At 45.9% G+C, this 19,068-nt stretch overlaps 1 protein-coding gene across 1 annotated transcript in view; it reads left to right on the top strand.

Annotated features, from left to right (window-relative positions):
- LOC126474393 (ATP-dependent translocase ABCB1-like) overlaps positions 1-19,068 on the top strand; it is a gene marked incomplete at its 3' end in the record, with an annotated part of 166,238 nt that overhangs the window by 46,660 nt on the left and 100,510 nt on the right. The window contains exons 7-10 of the mRNA XM_050101861.1: positions 2,115-2,310; positions 3,618-3,842; positions 9,226-9,351; positions 18,133-18,336. Coding sequence (XP_049957818.1) covers positions 2,115-2,310; positions 3,618-3,842; positions 9,226-9,351; positions 18,133-18,336 — 751 coding nt within the window. The remainder of the gene's footprint in view (positions 1-2,114; positions 2,311-3,617; positions 3,843-9,225; positions 9,352-18,132; positions 18,337-19,068) is intronic.

Below are 19,068 nucleotides of genomic sequence, written 5' to 3'. Positions count from 1 at the left end.
GATTTATCATAATTGTTTTGAACTGGAGATGAAAGATAAAAATTGTCCTTTACCTTTAGTTTTCAGTGATGAGGTTAAGTAGCATTTCAGTAAGGTTATAGAAAATACAGGTGCCATATACCACCGCCAAGAACGAGAGAGGCCCTCCTGAGTTTCACGTGTTTCGCACATTTAGTGTTTTTATTTTGCGGAATATTTTGGAAATGTGTTGGAGATCCGACCTTTCCGCAGTTGCGATAGCATACGGAAAATTTCATGTTTGAGAGTGGTCTAACTTCGTACTGACAGTGCACATACAGGGTGTTTCAAAAATGACCGGTATATTTGAAACGGCAATAAAAACTAAACGAGCAGCCATAGAATTACACCGTTTGTTGCAATATGCTTGGGACAACAGTACATTTTCAGGCAGACAAACTTTCGAAATTACAGTAGTTACAATTTTCAACAACAGATGGCGCTGCAAGTGATGTGAAAGATATAGAAGACAACGCAGTCTGTGGGTGCGCCATTCTGTACGTCGTCTTTCTGCTGTAAGCGTGTGCTGTTCACAACGTGCAAGTGTGCTGTAGACAACATGGTTTATTCCTTAGAACAGAGAATTTTTCTGGTGTTGGAATTCCACCGCCTAGAACACAGTGTTGTTGCAACAAGACGAAGTTTTCAATGGAGGTTTAATGTAACCAAAGGACCGAAAAGCGATACAATAAAGGATCTGTTTGAAAAATTTCAACGGACTGGGAACGTGACGGATGAACGTGCTGGAAAGGTAGGGCGACCGCGTACGGCAACCACAGAGGGCAACGCGCAGCTAGTGCAGCAGGTGACCCAACAGCGGCCTCGGGTTTCCGTTCGCCGTGTTGCAGCTGCGGTCCAAATGACGCCAACGTCCACGTATCGTCTCATGCGCCAGAGTTTACACCTCTATCCATACAAAATTCAAACGCGGCAACCCCTCAGCGCCGCTACCATTGCTGCACGAGAGACATTCGCTAACGATATAGTGCACAGGATTGATGACGGCGATATGCATGTGGGCAGCATTTGGTTTACTGACGAAGCATATTTTAACCTGGACGGCTTCGTCAATAAACAGAACTGGCGCATATGGGGAACCGAAAAGCCCCATGTTGCAGTCCCATCGTCCCTGCATCCTCAAAAAGTACTGGTCTGGGCCGCCATTTCTTCCAAAGGAATCATTGGCCCATTTTTCAGATCCGAAACGATTACTGCATCACGCTATCTGGACATTCTTAGTGAATTTGTGGCGGTACAAACTGCCTTAGACGACACTGCGAACACCTCGTGGTTTATGCAAGATGGTGCCCGGCCACATCGCACGGCCGACGTCTTTAATTTCCTGAATGAATATTTCGATGATCGTGTGATTGCTTAGGGCTATCCGAAACATACAGGAGGCGGCGTGGATTGGCCTCCCTATTCGCCAGACATGAACCCCTGTGACTTCTTTCTGTGGGGAGACTTGAAAGACCAGGTGTACCGCCAGAATCCAGAAACAATTGAACAGCTGAAGCAGTACATCTCATCTGCATGTGAAGCCATTCCGCCAGACACGTTGTCAAAGGTTTCGGGTAATTTCATTCAGAGACTACGCCATATTATTGCTACGCATGGTGGATATGTGGAAAATATCGTACTATAGAGTTTCCCAGACCGCAGCGCCATCTGTTGTTGAAAATTGTAACTACTGTAATTTCGAAAGTTTGTCTGCCTGAAAATGTACTGTTGTCCCAAGCATATTGCAACAAACGGTGTATTTCTATCGCTGCTCGTTTAGTTTTTATTGCCGTTTCAAATATACCGGTCATTTTTGAAACACCCTGTAAGAACGTGAATTAACACTGAGCTGTCGCAATGGTGGATCGGTCATAAGGGACGTATGAGTCTTCCATTGCAATATTCGCCTGTATAAAATGCAGAATTTAAGAGGGATGGGAGTGGGAGTGATCCAGCAGGACAATACACTAGCAGTACATAATGGTACACGTTAAAGGAATGAATTACATGGAGGAATGTTAACATTTTTATTTACTTTTACGTTTTTAGTTACAGTCCACTTCTACTCCATACAACATTCCCTCATCTGTCTGCAGGTACGAAAAGAACCTCGTGTCCGCAAAGAACATAAACATAAAGCGGAGCTTCTTCACGGCTCTGGGTTTCGGCGTGCTGTGGTTCTGTATCTACTCCAGTTATGCTCTGGCCTTCTACTATGGAGTGGGGCTGGTCATCAAGGAAATCGGCTGGAACTACGAGGACAAGGTGTACACCCCCGCCACGATGATCACGGTGAGTTGTTACAGCAGGGGCGGCACACCGCGAAAATGGGATTGTTCAGGCATGTTTCGCCGCAGCTCATTTCCTCAGAGAAATCCCTAAAACATTTAAGAAAAAAATACAAGAAAAACACTATTTGTTCTACTCTGGATCTGGTGATACTGGTCTAAATAGGACACAAAATAGTAAGCACTATCTTTTCCTAGAAACATACAGGTAGGACGGTGTAAGCTTTAAAAGTCAATAGTACTGTCGGCCCAACAAAGAATGGGCCCAACCCAGCCAAAAGAATGATATTAAGGGATAAATCAGTTCATTAAGTGCAGTGGTCGCAGTAATACCATAGCTGTGGCGCGAAAGACCAACGAATCAAGATGTTACGAGAGGGATCGTCCACAATATAACTCATCGACCGTAACGGCAGAACAATCTTCGTGCACGTTATAGACTTCGTCTTTGGTGATTCACCACAGGCTTCAGCACTGTGTACGGACCATCAGTGTCAAACTGGGACAAAAGAAACATTAGTTACAAGACATTTATTATTTTCTTATCGCAATTAGTGAAACATTTTAGATTTCAATCACCATCGAGCCATTTGGAGCCTACATAGACCACATAAAACCTTAAATCGAAGCGAAATATGAATCTTTAGTACATAGCAAGTGTACTAACCAACAAGCTTAAGTTGTGATCTGGCTTAAGCAGCTCAGTGTGATGATTTTCATGCCATTGAAAGAATGAATAACTGTGTGAGAGTAGTACCGTGGTAGCACAAACTCAAGTGTTTGTTTAAGAAACCGACATGCGTTGGGAAGTTGTGTATGGTCTTCAATTGTGGGTGTCTACAGCACACTCCAGTGCGCTGGATAATAGGTCAGTGTATTCAGTGTAGCCGTCCGCTGTGGCCGAGCGGTTCTAGGCGCTTCAGTCAGGAAACGCGCTGTTGCTACAGTCGCCAGTTCGAATCCTGCTTCGGGCATGGATGTGTGTGATGTCCTTAGGTTAGTTAGGTTTAAGTAGTTCTAAGTCTAGGGGACTGATGACCTCAGATGTTAAGTCGCATAGTGCCTAGAGCCATTTGAACCATTTTTTAATCAGTGTACTAAGCGATTGCGATTACACAATCGGATCTTTGCTTTATTTACTTTATTAACGTATTGAGACCTCTCTAAATGAATCCTACAAACAGTCTCATTCGAAAATGACCATGAATTTTACAGTATACTAACATCGAGCAGGTGACGATTTTTGTATCACGAGACATCTTGCTGTAGGAAAGTAGGCGGAAATGACAATGTATTTTTCCTTGTGCCCAGGTTTTCTTCTCCGTTATGATGGGTTCCATGATGTTCGGTATGGCTTCGCCGTACATCGAGGCTTTCTCCATCGCAAAAGGTGCAGCCGCCAAGGTGTACAGCGTCGTGGACCGGGTGTCTCCCATCAACAGCATGTCTGAGGAGGGCGACAGGCTCAAGGAAGTCAACGGCAACGTGAGCTTCAAGAACGTTCACTTCGAGTATCCGTCTCGCAAAGGCGTCAAGGTGAGCGCATCATATACTGACGCCTTATCGCCAGTGTCAGTTTCACAATTTGTGAAACTGGGCATGTGCCCTTCAAGTGGCACGTAATTGTTGATGTATTTATACACTGAACAGTATAGTTTGTATATAATTTATAGTGGTTCTAGATCAGCGATACCATCACGTATTAAGACATGAAAATTTTTTTGATATTTGCAAATTCTTTATACTTACCACCATTTCTTCCGTTTTCCGTCGTTCCTAAGTTGCTTCATAATTCATGGAAGTAATTTCCGTCCTTACAACTTTGCAGTTCGTTTGTTGCCATACGCGTTTCGCTGCCCTCCGTTAGCGAGGATACATGCATCCACTCTCCGTCGCATGGAATCCCTGATGCGCTGATGCAGCCCTGGAGAATGGCGTATTGTATCACAGCCGTCCACAATACGAGCACGAAGAGTCTCTACATTTGGTATCGGGATTGCGGAGATAAGAGCTTTCAAATGCCCCCATAAATGAAAGTCAAGAGGGTTGAGGTCAGGAGAGCGTGGAGGCCATGGAATTGGTCCGCCTCTACCAATCCATCGGTCACCGAATCTGTTGCTGAGAAGCGTACGAACACTTCGACTGAAATGTGCAGGAGCTCCATTGTGCATGAATCACATGTTGTGTCGTACTTGTAAAGGCACATGTTCTAGCAGCACAGGTAGAGTATCCCGTATGAAATCATGATAACGTGCTTCATTGAGCGTAGGTGGAAGAACATGGGGCCCAATCAAGACATCAAGAACAATGGCTGCCCAAACTTTCACAGAAAATCTGTGTTGATGACGTGATTGCACAATTGCGTGCAGATTCTCGTCAGCCCACACATGTTGATTGTGAAAATTTACAATTTGATCACGTTGGAATGAAGCCTCATCCGTAAAGAGAACATTTACACTGAAATGAGGATTGACACTTTGTTGGATGAACCATTTTCAGAAGTGTACCCGTGGAGGCCAATCAGCTGATGATAGTGCCTGCACACGCTGTACATGGTACGGAAAGAACTGGTTCTCCTGTAGCACTCTCCATACAGTGACGTGGTCAACGTTACCTTGTACAGCAGTAACTTCTCTGACGCTGACATTAGGGTTATCGTCAACTGCACGAAGAATTGCCTCGTCCATTGCAGGTGTTATCGTCGTTCTAGGTCTTCCCCAGTCGCGAGTCATAGGCTGGAATTTTCCGTGCTCCCTAAGACGCCGATCAATGGCTTCGAACGTCTTCCTGTCGGGACACCTTCGTTCTGGAAATCTGTCTCGATACAAACGTACCGCGCCCCGGCTATTGCCCCGTGCTAATCCATACATCAAATGGGCATCTGCCAACTCCGTATTTGTAAACATTGCACTGACTGCAAAACCACGTTCGTGATGAACACTAACCTGTTGATGCTACGTACTGATATGTTTGATGCTAGTACTGTAGAGCAATGAGTCGCATGTCAACACAAGCACCGAAGTCAACATTACCTTCCTTCAATTGGGCCAGGTGAATCGAGGAAGTACAGTACATACTGACGAAACTAAAATGAGCTCTAACATGGAAATTAAGCGTTTCCGGACACATGTCCACATAACATCTTTTCTTTATTTGTGTGTGAGGAATGTCTACTGAAAGTTTGGCCGTGCCTTTTTGTAACACCCTATATATATATATATATATATATATATATATATATATATATATAATGCACCTTGTATTAGTCGCAAGTATATTAACATGATACGTTTTCTCAAGTTTTTCTCTTATTTATCTGGTAACAAACAACTTCTGCAGCATCCATTTCGTGTGGTTAAATTATCGTTTGGTGTTGCTAGTTCATGTGCGTGGTCGCAGAGATGTTGTTACTCGGTTCCCACACTCCAGATGGCCGATTTCCCGTGTTTTTTGCCCACATTTATTACAACGCTTCACCTGCATTTATCATTCTTTGTTGAATGTTTGTTTAGAATGAGTAGTGTAGCCAGCTGTTTCTGTGCGTATATCTTTCGTCTTTTGTTTGTGTTTGTGTGGTTTGATATCTGTTCATTTGTTCGTGTGTGTGTACGTGTGCGTGTGTGTGTGTGTGTGTGTGTGTGTGTGTGTGTGTGTGTGTGTGTGTGTGTGTGTGGATGAGAGAGAGAGAGAGAGAGAGAGAGAGAGAGACAGAGAGGGAGCGGAGGGAGAGGGATTCATTATTTATTTGTTTTGGTTATGTTTCAAGTTTCTGTTTGTTATTGTATTAGTGGCTAACATGATCAGTGAGTTATTGCTTATATTGGTTTGGACAAATTTCTTTCTTTTTCATTACAAGGGTTCTCCATATATGAAAATTTTCCTGTAATTTGAGGAGTTTACTCACTCCAAAAATTTTCATGTCTTGGTCCATGTTCAGTGGTTCATGTACATGTTTTATCAGCTGTTCAGCAACAGGAGAATGGCTATTTTCATACTTCGAGGTTCGCGTATGTTAAATGTAAGCGCAGGATCCCGCGACAGTGGCCACGACCAACAAAATACTTCTGGATATGTGACCGCATTGTCAGTGTGTAAAATTCCCAGACGTTTCGGCAGCTGTTGCAAGTGGACTGCTTCAGGGCGTTTTTGCCAACTGCTCAATGAGGAAAGTTCTTGCTCTTATATCCTCAGTATCCTATCAGAGTACAATAACAGTCTCTTCCGTCTGTATATAACAACACTAACGTTCGACACACAATGAAAAGTGCAACTGAAATTTTGTAGTAAATGTGGATGAGAAAAAGAAAGTCGGATATCGGCCATCCTGAGAATGGGGAGCGAGTAAACACATCTACAGCACGACCCATATGGACTAGCAACATTGAAAATCGTAAGTAACACCATACATTAATTCAACGTAATGAAACATGTGCTACAAAAGTTGTTTCCAACACGAAAAATAAGAGAAAACATGTGTGAAAACGTATCATAGTGACATAGTTATAACTACATCATAAGGCATTTATTATGTATGTAAACATGTATTACAGGCTACTGCAGATGGTTCATAAGTACACTCCTGGAAATTGAAATAAGAACACCGTGAATTCATTGTCCCAGGAAGGGGAAACTTTATTGACACATTCCTGGGGTCAGATACATCACATGCTCACACTGACAGAACCACAGGCACATAGACACAGGCAACAGAGCATGCACAATGTCGGCACTAGTACAGTGTATATCCACCTTTCGCAGCAATGCAGGCTGCTATTCTCCCATGGAGACGATCGTAGAGATGCTGGATGTAGTCCTGTGGAACGGCTTGTCATGCCATTTCCACCTGGCGCCTCAGTTGGACCAGCGTTCGTGCTGGACGTGCAGACCGCGTGAGACGACGCTTCATCCAGTCCCAAACATGCTCAATGGGGGAAAGATCCGGAGATCTTGCTGGCCAGGGTAGTTGACTTACACCTTCTAGAGCACGTTGGGTGGCACGGGATACATGCGGACGTGCATTGTCCTGTTGGAACAGCAAGTTCCCTTGCCGGTCTAGGAATGGTAGAACGATGGGTTCGATGACCGTTTGGATGTACCGTGCACTATTCAGTGTCCCCTCGACGATCACCAGTGGTGTACGGCCAGTGTAGGAGATCGCTCCCCACACCATGATGCCGGGTGTTGGCCCTGTGTGCCTCGGTCGTATGCAGTCCTGATTGTGGCGCCTACCTGCACGGCGCCAAACACGCATACGACCATCATTGGCACCAAGGCAGAAGCGACTCTCATCGCTGAAGACGACACGTCTCCATTCGTCCCTCCATTCACGCCTGTCGCGACACCACTGGAGGCGGGCTGCACGATGTTGGGGCGTGAGCGGAAGACGGCCTAACGGTGTGCGGGACCGTAGCCCAGCTTCATGGAGACGGTTGCGAATGGTCCTCGCCGATACCCCAGGAGCAACAGTGTCCCTAATTTGCTGGGAAGTGGCGGTGCGGTCCCCTACGGCACTGCGTAGGATCCTACGGTCTTGGCGTGCATCCGTGCGTCGCTGCGGTCCGGTCCCAGGTCGACGGGCACGTGCACCTTCCGCCGACCACTGGCGACAACATCGATGTACTGTGGAGACCTCACGCCCCACGTGTTGAGCAATTCGGCGGTACGTCCACCCGGCCTCCCGCATGCCCACTATACGCCCTCGCTCAAAGTCCGTCAACTGCACATACGGTTCACGTCCACGCTGTCGCGGCATGTTACCAGTGTTAAAGACTGCGATGGAGCTCCGTATGCCACGGCAAACTGGCTGACACTGACGGCGGCGGTGCACAAATGCTGCGCAGCTAGCGCCATTCGACGGCCAACACCGCGGTTCCTGGTGTGTCCGCTGTGCCGTGCGTGTGATCATTGCTTGTACAGCCCTCTCACAGTGTCCGGAGCAAGTATGGTGGGTCTGACACACCGGTGTCAATGTGTTCTTTTTTCCATTTCCAGGAGTGTAAAAGAAGCGAAACGATTATGGCTACAAAAAAACTGTCTTTCATTTAGGTGCCAAAACAGAAACACCTCCACGAATATTTAAAGTTATTTTGGCATAAGACGACAGGATAGAAATCAATAGCATGTCAAAGATGTTGAACGATATTATCCACATTGAGACCCAGCGTTTCACGCAAATGGGAATACCCAAAGGCCTGAGCGGCGCGTGAACTTACGTCTCCTTTATATTACACTAGCATCCCGCCTCGCTTTGCACGGGTAGAAGGAAGTATTTGTGGCCGGAAGACCTGTCGGGCGTAGCGGTAATATTTCTTTATTTTATTTATTAGTTTTTATTTTTATTTATATGGGTCACTGCGTAGAGTTATGATTAGAAATCAGAGAACAACGCTGAGTAAGTGAATATGATCTTTCATATATATTAAAAGGTTTAAGCAGTTCACACCACCTGACGGAACACTGCAGAGCGTAAAGGCATGAATGAACTATCAGACCGCAACCGCAGCCGTGCATCGAAGACGCCGCGATTATCAAAATCTGTAGTTGCTGATACTACCCTCCACATACAGAAAGAAATTCTGTGATCCGATTGGGATTGGATTTCGCTACTTTTCAGTTCTGACGACAGTCCCGACAGGTATTCTGATCAAGCTTCGCTACTGTTACATTGGCGGCGGCTGAACCGCTACGTGTATTGTCATCGTTTTCACAGAGGCATTGGACGTAAATTCCGCAAAATATTTATAAATTAAATCCTTGAACTTTCCTCGAGAATCAGTATATCTATCAGACAAAACAGGATGAAAACCCCTACAGTAGTTTTCGAGATTAGCCCGTACATACAGACAGAAGCGAATAGGGAACTTGAATTTATCTATCTAGAGAAGATGTACTGCAGCTTCTGTGTTTGTGTGCTGTGCAGATTCTGCGAGGACTCAACTTGACCATCAACCGTGGGGAGACAGTGGCCTTGGTCGGCGGGTCCGGCTGCGGAAAGTCGACGTGCATTCAGCTGGTCCAGAGATTCTACGACCCGCTGCAAGGCTCGGTAAGATCACAAACGTGTAATCCCAGTTCCTACTCACTTTCTAAAGTTGTACTAACATTATTTGATAAATAGTTGTTTCACGTCAGCCAATTTTGGTTTCACACACAATGTAGCCACTAAACGTTGGACCATTGCACATTAAATAAAGAACCGACTTTTCCTCACTGAAGTGCAAATAGGGTTACAAACACCATCAGTGGTCCACCGTGCAATCAAACATCTTAAGTTACTATTTCGAAGGCCGATTACATGTTACGAGCAACAAATGAAAAATGACTTTCATTGCTCGAGGAAAAAATTAGAACTAAACAGTTTTTAGGAAATATTTTAAATGAAATCATTCTGATTTTGGCTGTTTAAACGTTATTTATTGCGATTGAAGTTTCGACATGTGGTCATTTAGAAGCATTCTGAAAGCAATTAGTCGTCAAATATAATACATCTATTTAAGAAAGTGACAAATATTGAAAGTGAAAATTTTAAAGCTCCTTATGTGGGTATTGTAACCCACTCAACAATATAAAGCTGTCACCGCTGTGTAAGAGCAGTTGCGTCTGGTGTTGTGAATTTATCTGCTGTTCCATACAATGCACACGTTTCAAAAGCAGTTGAAATAAAGGTACAAAAACCTGTTTAGAACGTAGCAGCCGTGCTACGTGGATCGTAAAGGCGGCAAATGTGTAAATATACAGAGAGTAAGTGATATGGGGTGCAGAGATGCTAATGTATGGACTCCATATCACGTGATTTGTGAAACGTGCGCGTAGAAATAGGAAAATTGGCAGAAACATGTGTTAAATAAAAAAAAGGAATCGACAACAGAGACTGAGAATATATGTTAAAAATGGGTGAAAATATGAAATTACTACCAAGTCACAATAAAAAAGTACCCAAAGTTTTAGGAAACTGCTTGCGTACAGACATCTAAAATGCACAGATGCAGCTATTAAAAACTTGTTTGATGTATCGGCTGTAGCGGAATGCACAAGACAGTAGCAATAGAAACACTTCATGAGTAAAGAAAATTTTCGAAAGTGGGTTTTCCTGGTTTCGTAGTGATTCAAGCACATCTTGAATATTAATACAACATTTAATTCACTATGGACCGGTAGTTAGGATGTTGTAACTGACAATTTGAAAGTTTTTACAACACAACTTTTATTTACGTGAGTCTACAGGGAAATGACTGAATAACAACGAAAAGTCACAATCCCAAAGCCAGTAAGAATTTCCTACTAGAGGCAACAAAAGATAACTTCTAAGTTTCACACAAGAGTCCGTGGTAACACAAATACACTTAATTCCAAGTCCTATCCTGCTGGCGAAGGGCCTTGAGGTCGGTATTCGACGTGAACTGACGTCCGGTGCTGGTTCTAGCCTTTAAATAGTATGGGCCAGCCAATCAGATGTTGGTGTAGTAATACTTCCCGCAGTCCATCTCGAACTCCCTCTGCTGGAAGTAGTGCGCGGAATGTCTGTTTCCAAAAAAGAGCGATGTTTACCATTGCTTATGCCTCGGGCGTAGACAACCTCGGTCCTGTGTGGTGTTAGATGTGTTGCCGGCCCACAGGGGCTACCTTGGCGACAGCGTAACACCCCTCCCCCTTGGAAGAGCTGGAGCGGCACGGGCGACCACGGGGCAGAGAGCACCAACGTAGCCCGGTGCCGTAGGACGATCGGCAGCTAAGTCGATCTGAAGGACGCGGTGGAAACCGGCAGCCGGTAAGTAGGGTGCTGCCTTCCGCGCGATGCGGAGGGAACGTGGAAGCGGTGGCGGTTGCGAAGCGACGGTGGGTTGGGCAAGCGGCATATGGAACGTCCGCGTAGTCCAACCGGGGCGGCGCCGAAGAGATGCCGAGGAGTGGATCCCGGGGGAAGGTCCCAGGGTTGCCCCAGGTCCAGAGGAGGCGGCGGTGGCGCGGGGCTATCAGCCGGCGGCTGTTGACCATTTCCTGGAAGATCCCTCACTAACTGAGGAGAGGGCAGCAACGTAGGCCTCACAGAAGGGGCCGGCAACGGGAGAGAGAGAGAAGCCGGCGTTTGGGGCTGCGGATGGTCGAGGAAACGAGGACGGAGTTGGTTGCGATGACGTGAAACCACCCTGTCGTCCAGGCGGACGTCGAACAGTTGTCGACCAGAGAACGACCCCCGGCAGCCAGCGGGGCCGGGACCCGTGGAGCCGAATGAATATCTGGAAGCGCCGGGCCAGGTACAAGGTGCCATCTGCGGCAGAAGGAGATGGAGTAGCGTCTGAGGCTGGTGACCATGGAGCAGTTCGGCTGGTATGGTCCTGTAGGAATTGAGAAATAATGTAAGAGCGTCTTCCGGAGAACGGTCCTGCGTGTACTTCTGCATCTGAGTTTTAAATGTGCGAACAAGGCACTCCACCCCGCCATTGAATTGTGCTGGGTAAAGACACGTTGGACAACATTATCGTGACAGAATTTGGTGAACTCTTGACTGCGAAATTGCGAGCCACTATCAGTGACCAATGTGACGGGAAGGCCTTCAATGGAAAATATTTTGTACAGGGCCATGATAGTAGTCTCCGTGGTGATAGAGGAGCATCAGACAGTGAAAGGGAAGTGGGAGTAGGCATCCAACCCAAAGAGGTCCGCGTTGGCTGCATTGTTGACCACAAGGAAGGTAACTTCGGCGAACTAGTTTATACAGGACGTAAGCTGTGAACTGACCCAAGAGAGCAGTCGCTTTCTTATTATAAGTAAGGAGGTGCCGAGGTGTGACGAGAGGGTGGGGGGGGGGGGGAGGTGCCCCAATCTTCGCATAAGAGGAATAGTTGATCAGTGACACTGCTGCTCTGGTATCCACCTGGATCTGCAGCGGCCGACCGTTGACCTGAACGTTGATCATCAGCTTGGAAGATCCCGAAGATTGCACCTGGTTGACGTCGATGAGTATAGGCCTCTGACGGTCTTTGGCTGGAGGAGATCGGCTGACCAAACTGACATGTCTGTTACGGGTACACACTGTACAATACGCCCACCTATCAGGTCAATCTTCCAGTGCATGGTCCTGAAAGCATCGCGGGCAGGACGGCAGCCGGAGAGGCTGGCGTCGCTGGTGAGGGCCTCTGTGTACCGACAGTCCACGCCGGATCCGAGGAGCCGGCCGAGGTTGCGAAGTCCTGGATAGGGCAGTCGCCCTGCCGATGCTGTGCTGAACCTGGCGGCCGGCGCCGGTCATCGGAATGGATGGTGGCGATGTCTTTGACCTCCACCAGCGATGCGACAGGCTCCGAGGCGTCGTGGTCTCGGAGGGACGCTACTTCCGCCCAGGATTCCAAACGCTTGTCGACCGCTGTAGAGACCGTACTTGAATGCCAGATCAATGATCTGGTCCAGAGTAGGATCGTCGAGTATGAGGGAGTCACGTCGGAAAGTCGAGCCTGGGTCAGGTGGTCTCGGACCATCTCGTCCGAGTAGGATCCTTTGGAGACCCGTATGGTGAAGTGACACTTCCGGCTGAGACTGTAATTCTGCTGCCCACTGGCGATAGGACTGGCCTGCCTTCTTGTGACACTGGTAGAATTCGACCCTGGCAGCCAACAAGTGTAACTGTCGTAGGTAGTAAGCTGTGATAACCTCACAAATCTGGGAGAAAGTCAAAGAATCTGGAGGTTGAGGTTGTAGTATCGTCAAGAGAACATACACTTTGGACTGGTATCAGGACAAAAAGCAGGAACGACGATCAGCCTCTTGGACAACCTGGTGGATGTGAAAATGCTGCAGGAGCCGCTTCTCGTATGTTTCCCAGTCTTCAGTATCCTCGTTGAAAGTGGGAAACGGTGGGGGAGGCGGAACCGGTTGTTTTTTCAAGAGTTCCGTAAAGAAACGTTCCTGCGTATCCTGAGATTTCTGACAAAACTGTTTAAAACCTTGTAGTAGGTAGTGCACACTTTGGATCAGATGCTGAAGCACTACTTCGGCCATGATGAAGAGACACGCAGCCACAAACTCGTCGCCACTTGCGCTGCAACTGACAATTTGTAAGTTTTTTCAACACAACTTTTATTTACGTGAGTCTCCATGGAAATGACTGAATAGCAACCAAAAGTCACAATCACAAAGCCAGTACGAATTTCCTACTAGAGGCCACAAAAGATAACGTCTAAGTTTCCGACAAGAGTCCGTGGTAACACACATCCACTTAATTCCAAGTCCTATTCCGCTGGCGAAGACGTAATCTTCCGTGCCGACGTCCTTGAGGTCGGTATTCGGCGTGAAATGACGTCCGATGCTGGTTCTGGCCTTTAAACAATATGGGCCAGCCAATCAGATGTTGGTGTAGTAATACTCTCTGCAGGCCATCTCAACTCATTCTGCAGGAAGTAGTGCGCCGAATGTCTGTTTCCTGAACAGCCGATATTTACCATTGCTGACGCCTTGGGCATAGACAACCTCGGTCCTGTGTGATGTTAGATGTGTTGCCAGCCCGCAGGGGCTACCTTGGCGACGGCGTAACATAGGACCTCCAGATAAAAGAGCAGTGCACTGGTGGAGCTGTCACTTGTACTCAGGTAATTCATATGAAAATGTTTCCGACGTGATTATGGCAGCACGACGGCAATTAGCAGACTTCGAAGGCGGACTGGTAGTTGCACCTAGACGCATGAGATATTTCATTCTGGAAATTATGGAATTCAGTTTTCCGAGATTCACAGTGTCAAGACTGTGACAAGAATACCGAATTCCTGGCATCACCCCTCACAGCACAGTGGTCGACGGCCTCCACTTAACTACCGAGAGCAGCCGCATTTGCGTAGAGTTGTCAGTGCTAACAGACAAGCAACAATGCATGAAGTAACAGCAGAAATTAATGTGGGGCATACGACGAACGTACGCGCTACGAGAGTGTGGCGGAACTTGTCCTTAATGGGCTGTGGCAGCAAACGCCAGACGTGATTGCGTTTTGTATCAGCACGAAATCGCCTGCTGTGCCTCTCCTGGACTCGTGACCATATGAGTTAGTCCCTGGACGACTGGAAAACCGTGACCTAGTCAGATGAGTCCCGATTTCTGTTGGTAAGAGTTGATGGTACGATTCGAGTATAGCGCTGACCCCGCGAAGCTGTGGACCCAACTGTGGCACTAAGCAAGCTTGTAGTGCCTCATAACGGTGTGAGCTATATTTACACAGAATGGACTGGGTCCGCTGGTGCAAATGAAACGATTCTTGACTACCAATGGCTATGTTCGTCTTCCTGGAGACCATTTCCAGCCATTCATGGACCTCATGTTATGGATGACAGTGCGCCATGTCACCGGTCCACGAACATTCGCAATTCATTTGAAGAACATTCTGGATAATTCGAGCAAATGGTTTGGCACGACCGACATGAATCTCAACGATCATTTATGGGCCATAATGGAGAGGTCAGCTCGTCGTGCACAAAATCCTGCACCGGCAACACTTTCGCAATTGTGGACGGCTATAGATGCAGCATGGCTGAATATCTAAGAAGAGGACTTCCAACGACTTGCTGAGTCTGTTCCACATCTAGTTGCTGTACTACGTCGGGGAAAAGGAGGTTCGGCACGCTCTATATTACGATATATACCAAAACTTCTGTGATCTTAGTGTACATGCCTGGAGCCGTGGTACACATTGAAATCCCCGCAGCCGAAACCTAACACACCGAGGGGTCAAATCAAAATAGAGTCCAATATCGCCTAGTAATTCGTTAACGGCAGCAGTGGAAATGTTCTCCTGTGTCATATCAGTTCACAAGAGTTAATAAGTCAACGGGCTTTTGCCATTTTGTTTTAAGTACTCTAGCGGCCAGTCAGTCACGCAACACACATACACACATACGAAGAAAGAGTGAATACAGAGATTTGGTCTCCATGTTATTGTCTAGGGCAACATTATCGCAGAAACAAATTAAAACGGTTCCCTTCTCGTTGTACCGAGTAAAGTTGTTACTTTACTTTGCTTATCAGAGAAATGCCGCACGTGGTACTTTCTCTACACCGTTCATCCTCCCCAGTGTTCAATACTCCCAATTTTGTCGGGATGTAAAAGGTGCAAAATAATGTCTGGTTTTAGGCCAGGCATTGCCCAAACGTAAGACGGTTGATCGAAGTGACTCACGAAGACGATAAGTTCTCTCTTCCAAATACTGTAAGCAAATCGCAGTCAACGATTCCGCTAGACGATGGACAACATACCATAACTCGAGAAAACTTCAACGACCACATCTCTTCTAGGATTCACAGTTTGATTACTGTTCTCTTAGGTTAATCGCAGATGATGCTGTAATTTACCGTCTAGTAAGGTCATCCGAAGACCAGTATCAGTTGCAAAGCGATTTAAAGGTTGCTGTATGGTGTGGCAGGTGGCAGTTGACGCTAAATAACGAAAAGTGTGAGGTGATCCACATGAGCTCCAAAAGAAATCCGTTGGAATTCGATTACTCGATAAATAGTACAATTCTCAAGGCTGTCAATTCAGCTAAGAACCTGGGTGTTAAAATTTTGAACAACTTCAGTTGGAAAGACCACATAGATAATATTGTGGGGAAGGCGAGCCAAAGTTTGCGTTTCATTGGCAGGACACTTAGAAGATGCAACAAGTCCACTAAAGAGACAACTTACACTACACTCGTTCGTCCTCCGTTTGAATATTGCCGCGCGGTGTGGGATCCTTACCAGGTGGGATTGACGGAGGACACCGAAAGGGTGCAAAAAAGGGCAGCTCGTTTTGTATTATCACGTAATAGGGGAGAGAGTGTGGCAGATATAATACGCGAGTTGGGATGGAAGTCATTAAAGCAAAGACGTTTTTCGTCGCGGCGAGATGTATTTACGAAATTTCAGTCACCAACTTTCTCTTCCGATTGCGAAAATATTTTGTTGAGCCCAATCTACACAGGTAGGAATGATCATCAAAGTAAAATAAGAGAAATCAGAGCTCGAACAGAAAGGTTTAGGTGTTCGCTTTTCCCGCGCGCTGTTCGGGAGTGGAATGGTAGATAGTATGATTGTGGTTCGATGAACCCTCTGCCAAGCATTTAAATGTGAATTGCAGAGTAATCATGTAGATGTAGAAAATAAGAATTAGGAGAAACTAACGAGACTGGAATTAACAGGCTAATTAGCTAAGGAGACAGCCGAGTCTAAAATAATTCTGGAGGACTTCTAAGGAGGTATAACACGAGAGGCGTTCGACAAGTAATGCAATACATTTTTTCCACCAAATTTCAGTAGAAAATTGCGGAATTTATTGTGGAGTATCATGGAATATTCCCAATTAATCCCCTAGAGTTGCATAAAGTTCCGATAAGTGGCGCGCTATACGTAGCCTTCAAAATGGCGGCTGCAGCGGAGGAGCGTTCCAAGCAGGGAGCTGTCAGTGAGTTTCTTTTGGCGGAAAACCAGAGCGTCGCAAGTGCTTGGGGGATATCTAAGATGACCTGTCAGTAAACAAAAGCAAGGTGTGTCGTAAGGCGAGGCGTACGTTATTATCGTGACAAGGTCGTGCAAACCCGTACGATATCCCGCATGACAGCCGGCTGCACACATTTGCATCTCCTTCCATACTGAACGTGCGGACACTCTCATTCGAGGTGATCGACGGATCACAATCGAACACTTCGCTGCACAACTAAACGTCTCTGCTGGTAGTGCTGACACACTCGTCGACCAGCTGGGGTACTCAGAGGTGTGTGTGTGTGTGTGTGTATGTGTGTGTGTGTGTGTGTGCTAGGTTCCTTGCCGCCAATGCACCTTCCGACTTCCATCTATTTGGCCCAATGAAGGATTAACTTCGCGGGACGCAGTACGTGAATGACTGGGAGGTAATTGACGCAGCAAGACGTTGGCTCCGACGTTGAGTGGTACCATACAGCTACATAGGCTCTCACAACAAGCTGGCGTAAGGCAATCGTATTACACTAAGATTATGTTGAAAAATACAGTTTTATAGCCAAAAGAGTGGGAAATAATGTGGTTTGTTGGAATCCTGAATAAAACCAACCCGTTTTCGTGAAAAAAGTGTTGCATTACTTATTGAACGTCCTCCTTATAATGATGTATGTTGACTACCTCCACAGAGCAAAGAAATCTTGAATACTACACTTGTTAAATAACGCCCAGGATAGGTAGGTGAAGAACGGGTGTGAACAAATGGTTGATCGGTGTAAAGAACAGAAAATTGAGAAGGGAAGAAACACAAACATTCTAGGAAATAAACTGTTCGTGACACAGGAAATGAGGAGAAGTAGGAAAAATGACGAACAAATCTAAATGAAGTGGGGATCCCTGAAAGAAAGACGTAGCTCTCAGGAGACCCTGTTCGTTAAATTTAGAGAACCAGTGTTCGTAGACGACTGTGTGACCATCACGCTGTAACCAACGTATGTTTCGCATAGGAAACGTGAGAGGAAGATGAGCTATCAGGGTTCTTACGGAGGCATTTCGACTATCATCTTTCCCTCGTTCAAAACACTACTGGAATGTGAATGAAAACAATATTGATACGACGTACTCTCCGCCAAGCTCTGTACAGTGGCTTGCGGAGTATTTACGTAGATGTAGAAATTTATGGTAACTGGAGAGTGGAAATAAATCCACGCCAGAGATGGGAAAACAATTTTTTTTTTGCTTATTTTCTGGAATATCATAGCTCACTGTCGGCTATGACCCTGTAATACTGGTCTCCTTTAATGACGACGTTCTGTTTTATTTTTAACCGTCTCGTGTTTCTTTGAGATGTTCAGAGTGCTAATGGTGAAAACCAACGGATGCTGGTGTTTGCACACAGGTGGAGCTGGATGGCCACGATATCCGGAAGCTGAATGTTGGCTGGCTACGGTCGCAGATTGGCGTGGTGGGACAGGAGCCGGTACTCTTCCAGACCAGCATTGCGGAGAACATACGCTACGGACGAGACGGTTCAACCATGGAGGAAATAATAGAGGCAGCCAAAATGGCCAACGCGCATGACTTCATTTCCAAGCTCCCGCAGGTTAGCTCTAGATGCATGCTGCTATTTAGCAAACCATGGTTCGCATTTATACAGTTACTACTGTTTCTACCGTTTCGATTCTATGTTTCCTCTGTTTGTACAACGTGTCAGTGCTTCATTTTTGTTTCTTCAGTGCTCAGTACATTGTTCTGCAGGGTGGAGCAAATAAAAGTGGCCTGGAGAGCAGACTTCCAGGGTACAAAGAAACACAGTAGAGGAAAGTAAATACAGTACTAACCCGGTTAAACATAGATACAAAGAAGGTAACTCCGAAGAAACCGTGGGTAACAGAAGAAATACTTCAGTTAATTGATGAAAGAAGGAACTACAAAAATGTTCAGGGAATTTCAGGAATACAGAAATACAAGTGGCTGAGAAATGAAATATACAGTAAGTGCAGGGAAGCTAAGACGAAATGGCTGCATCAAAAATGCGAATAAACTGAGAAAGAAAAGATTGTCTTAAGGACTGAATCAGCATATAGATCAAAACAATATTTGGTGAAATTAATAATATACAGAAGAATGGAAAATAAAATTGAGAATGTGTTGGATGACGGTCAGTTTGGCTCTGGGAACGGTAAAGGCACCAGAAAGGCAATTCTGACGTTGTGGTTGATAATGGAAGCAAGAATAAAGATTACATAAGACACGTTCATAGGATTTTTCGACCTAGAAAAAGCGTTCGACAATGTAAAATGGTGCAAGATGTTCGAAATTCTGAGAATAATTG

The sequence above is a fragment of the Schistocerca serialis genome, chromosome 4 (assembly GCF_023864345.2).
Source record: "Schistocerca serialis cubense isolate TAMUIC-IGC-003099 chromosome 4, iqSchSeri2.2, whole genome shotgun sequence".
In the NCBI taxonomy this organism is placed as follows: Eukaryota; Metazoa; Arthropoda; class Insecta; order Orthoptera; family Acrididae; genus Schistocerca; species Schistocerca serialis.
Note: the sequence above shows the minus strand (reverse complement) of the source record. Positions and strands in the feature narration are given on the sequence as shown.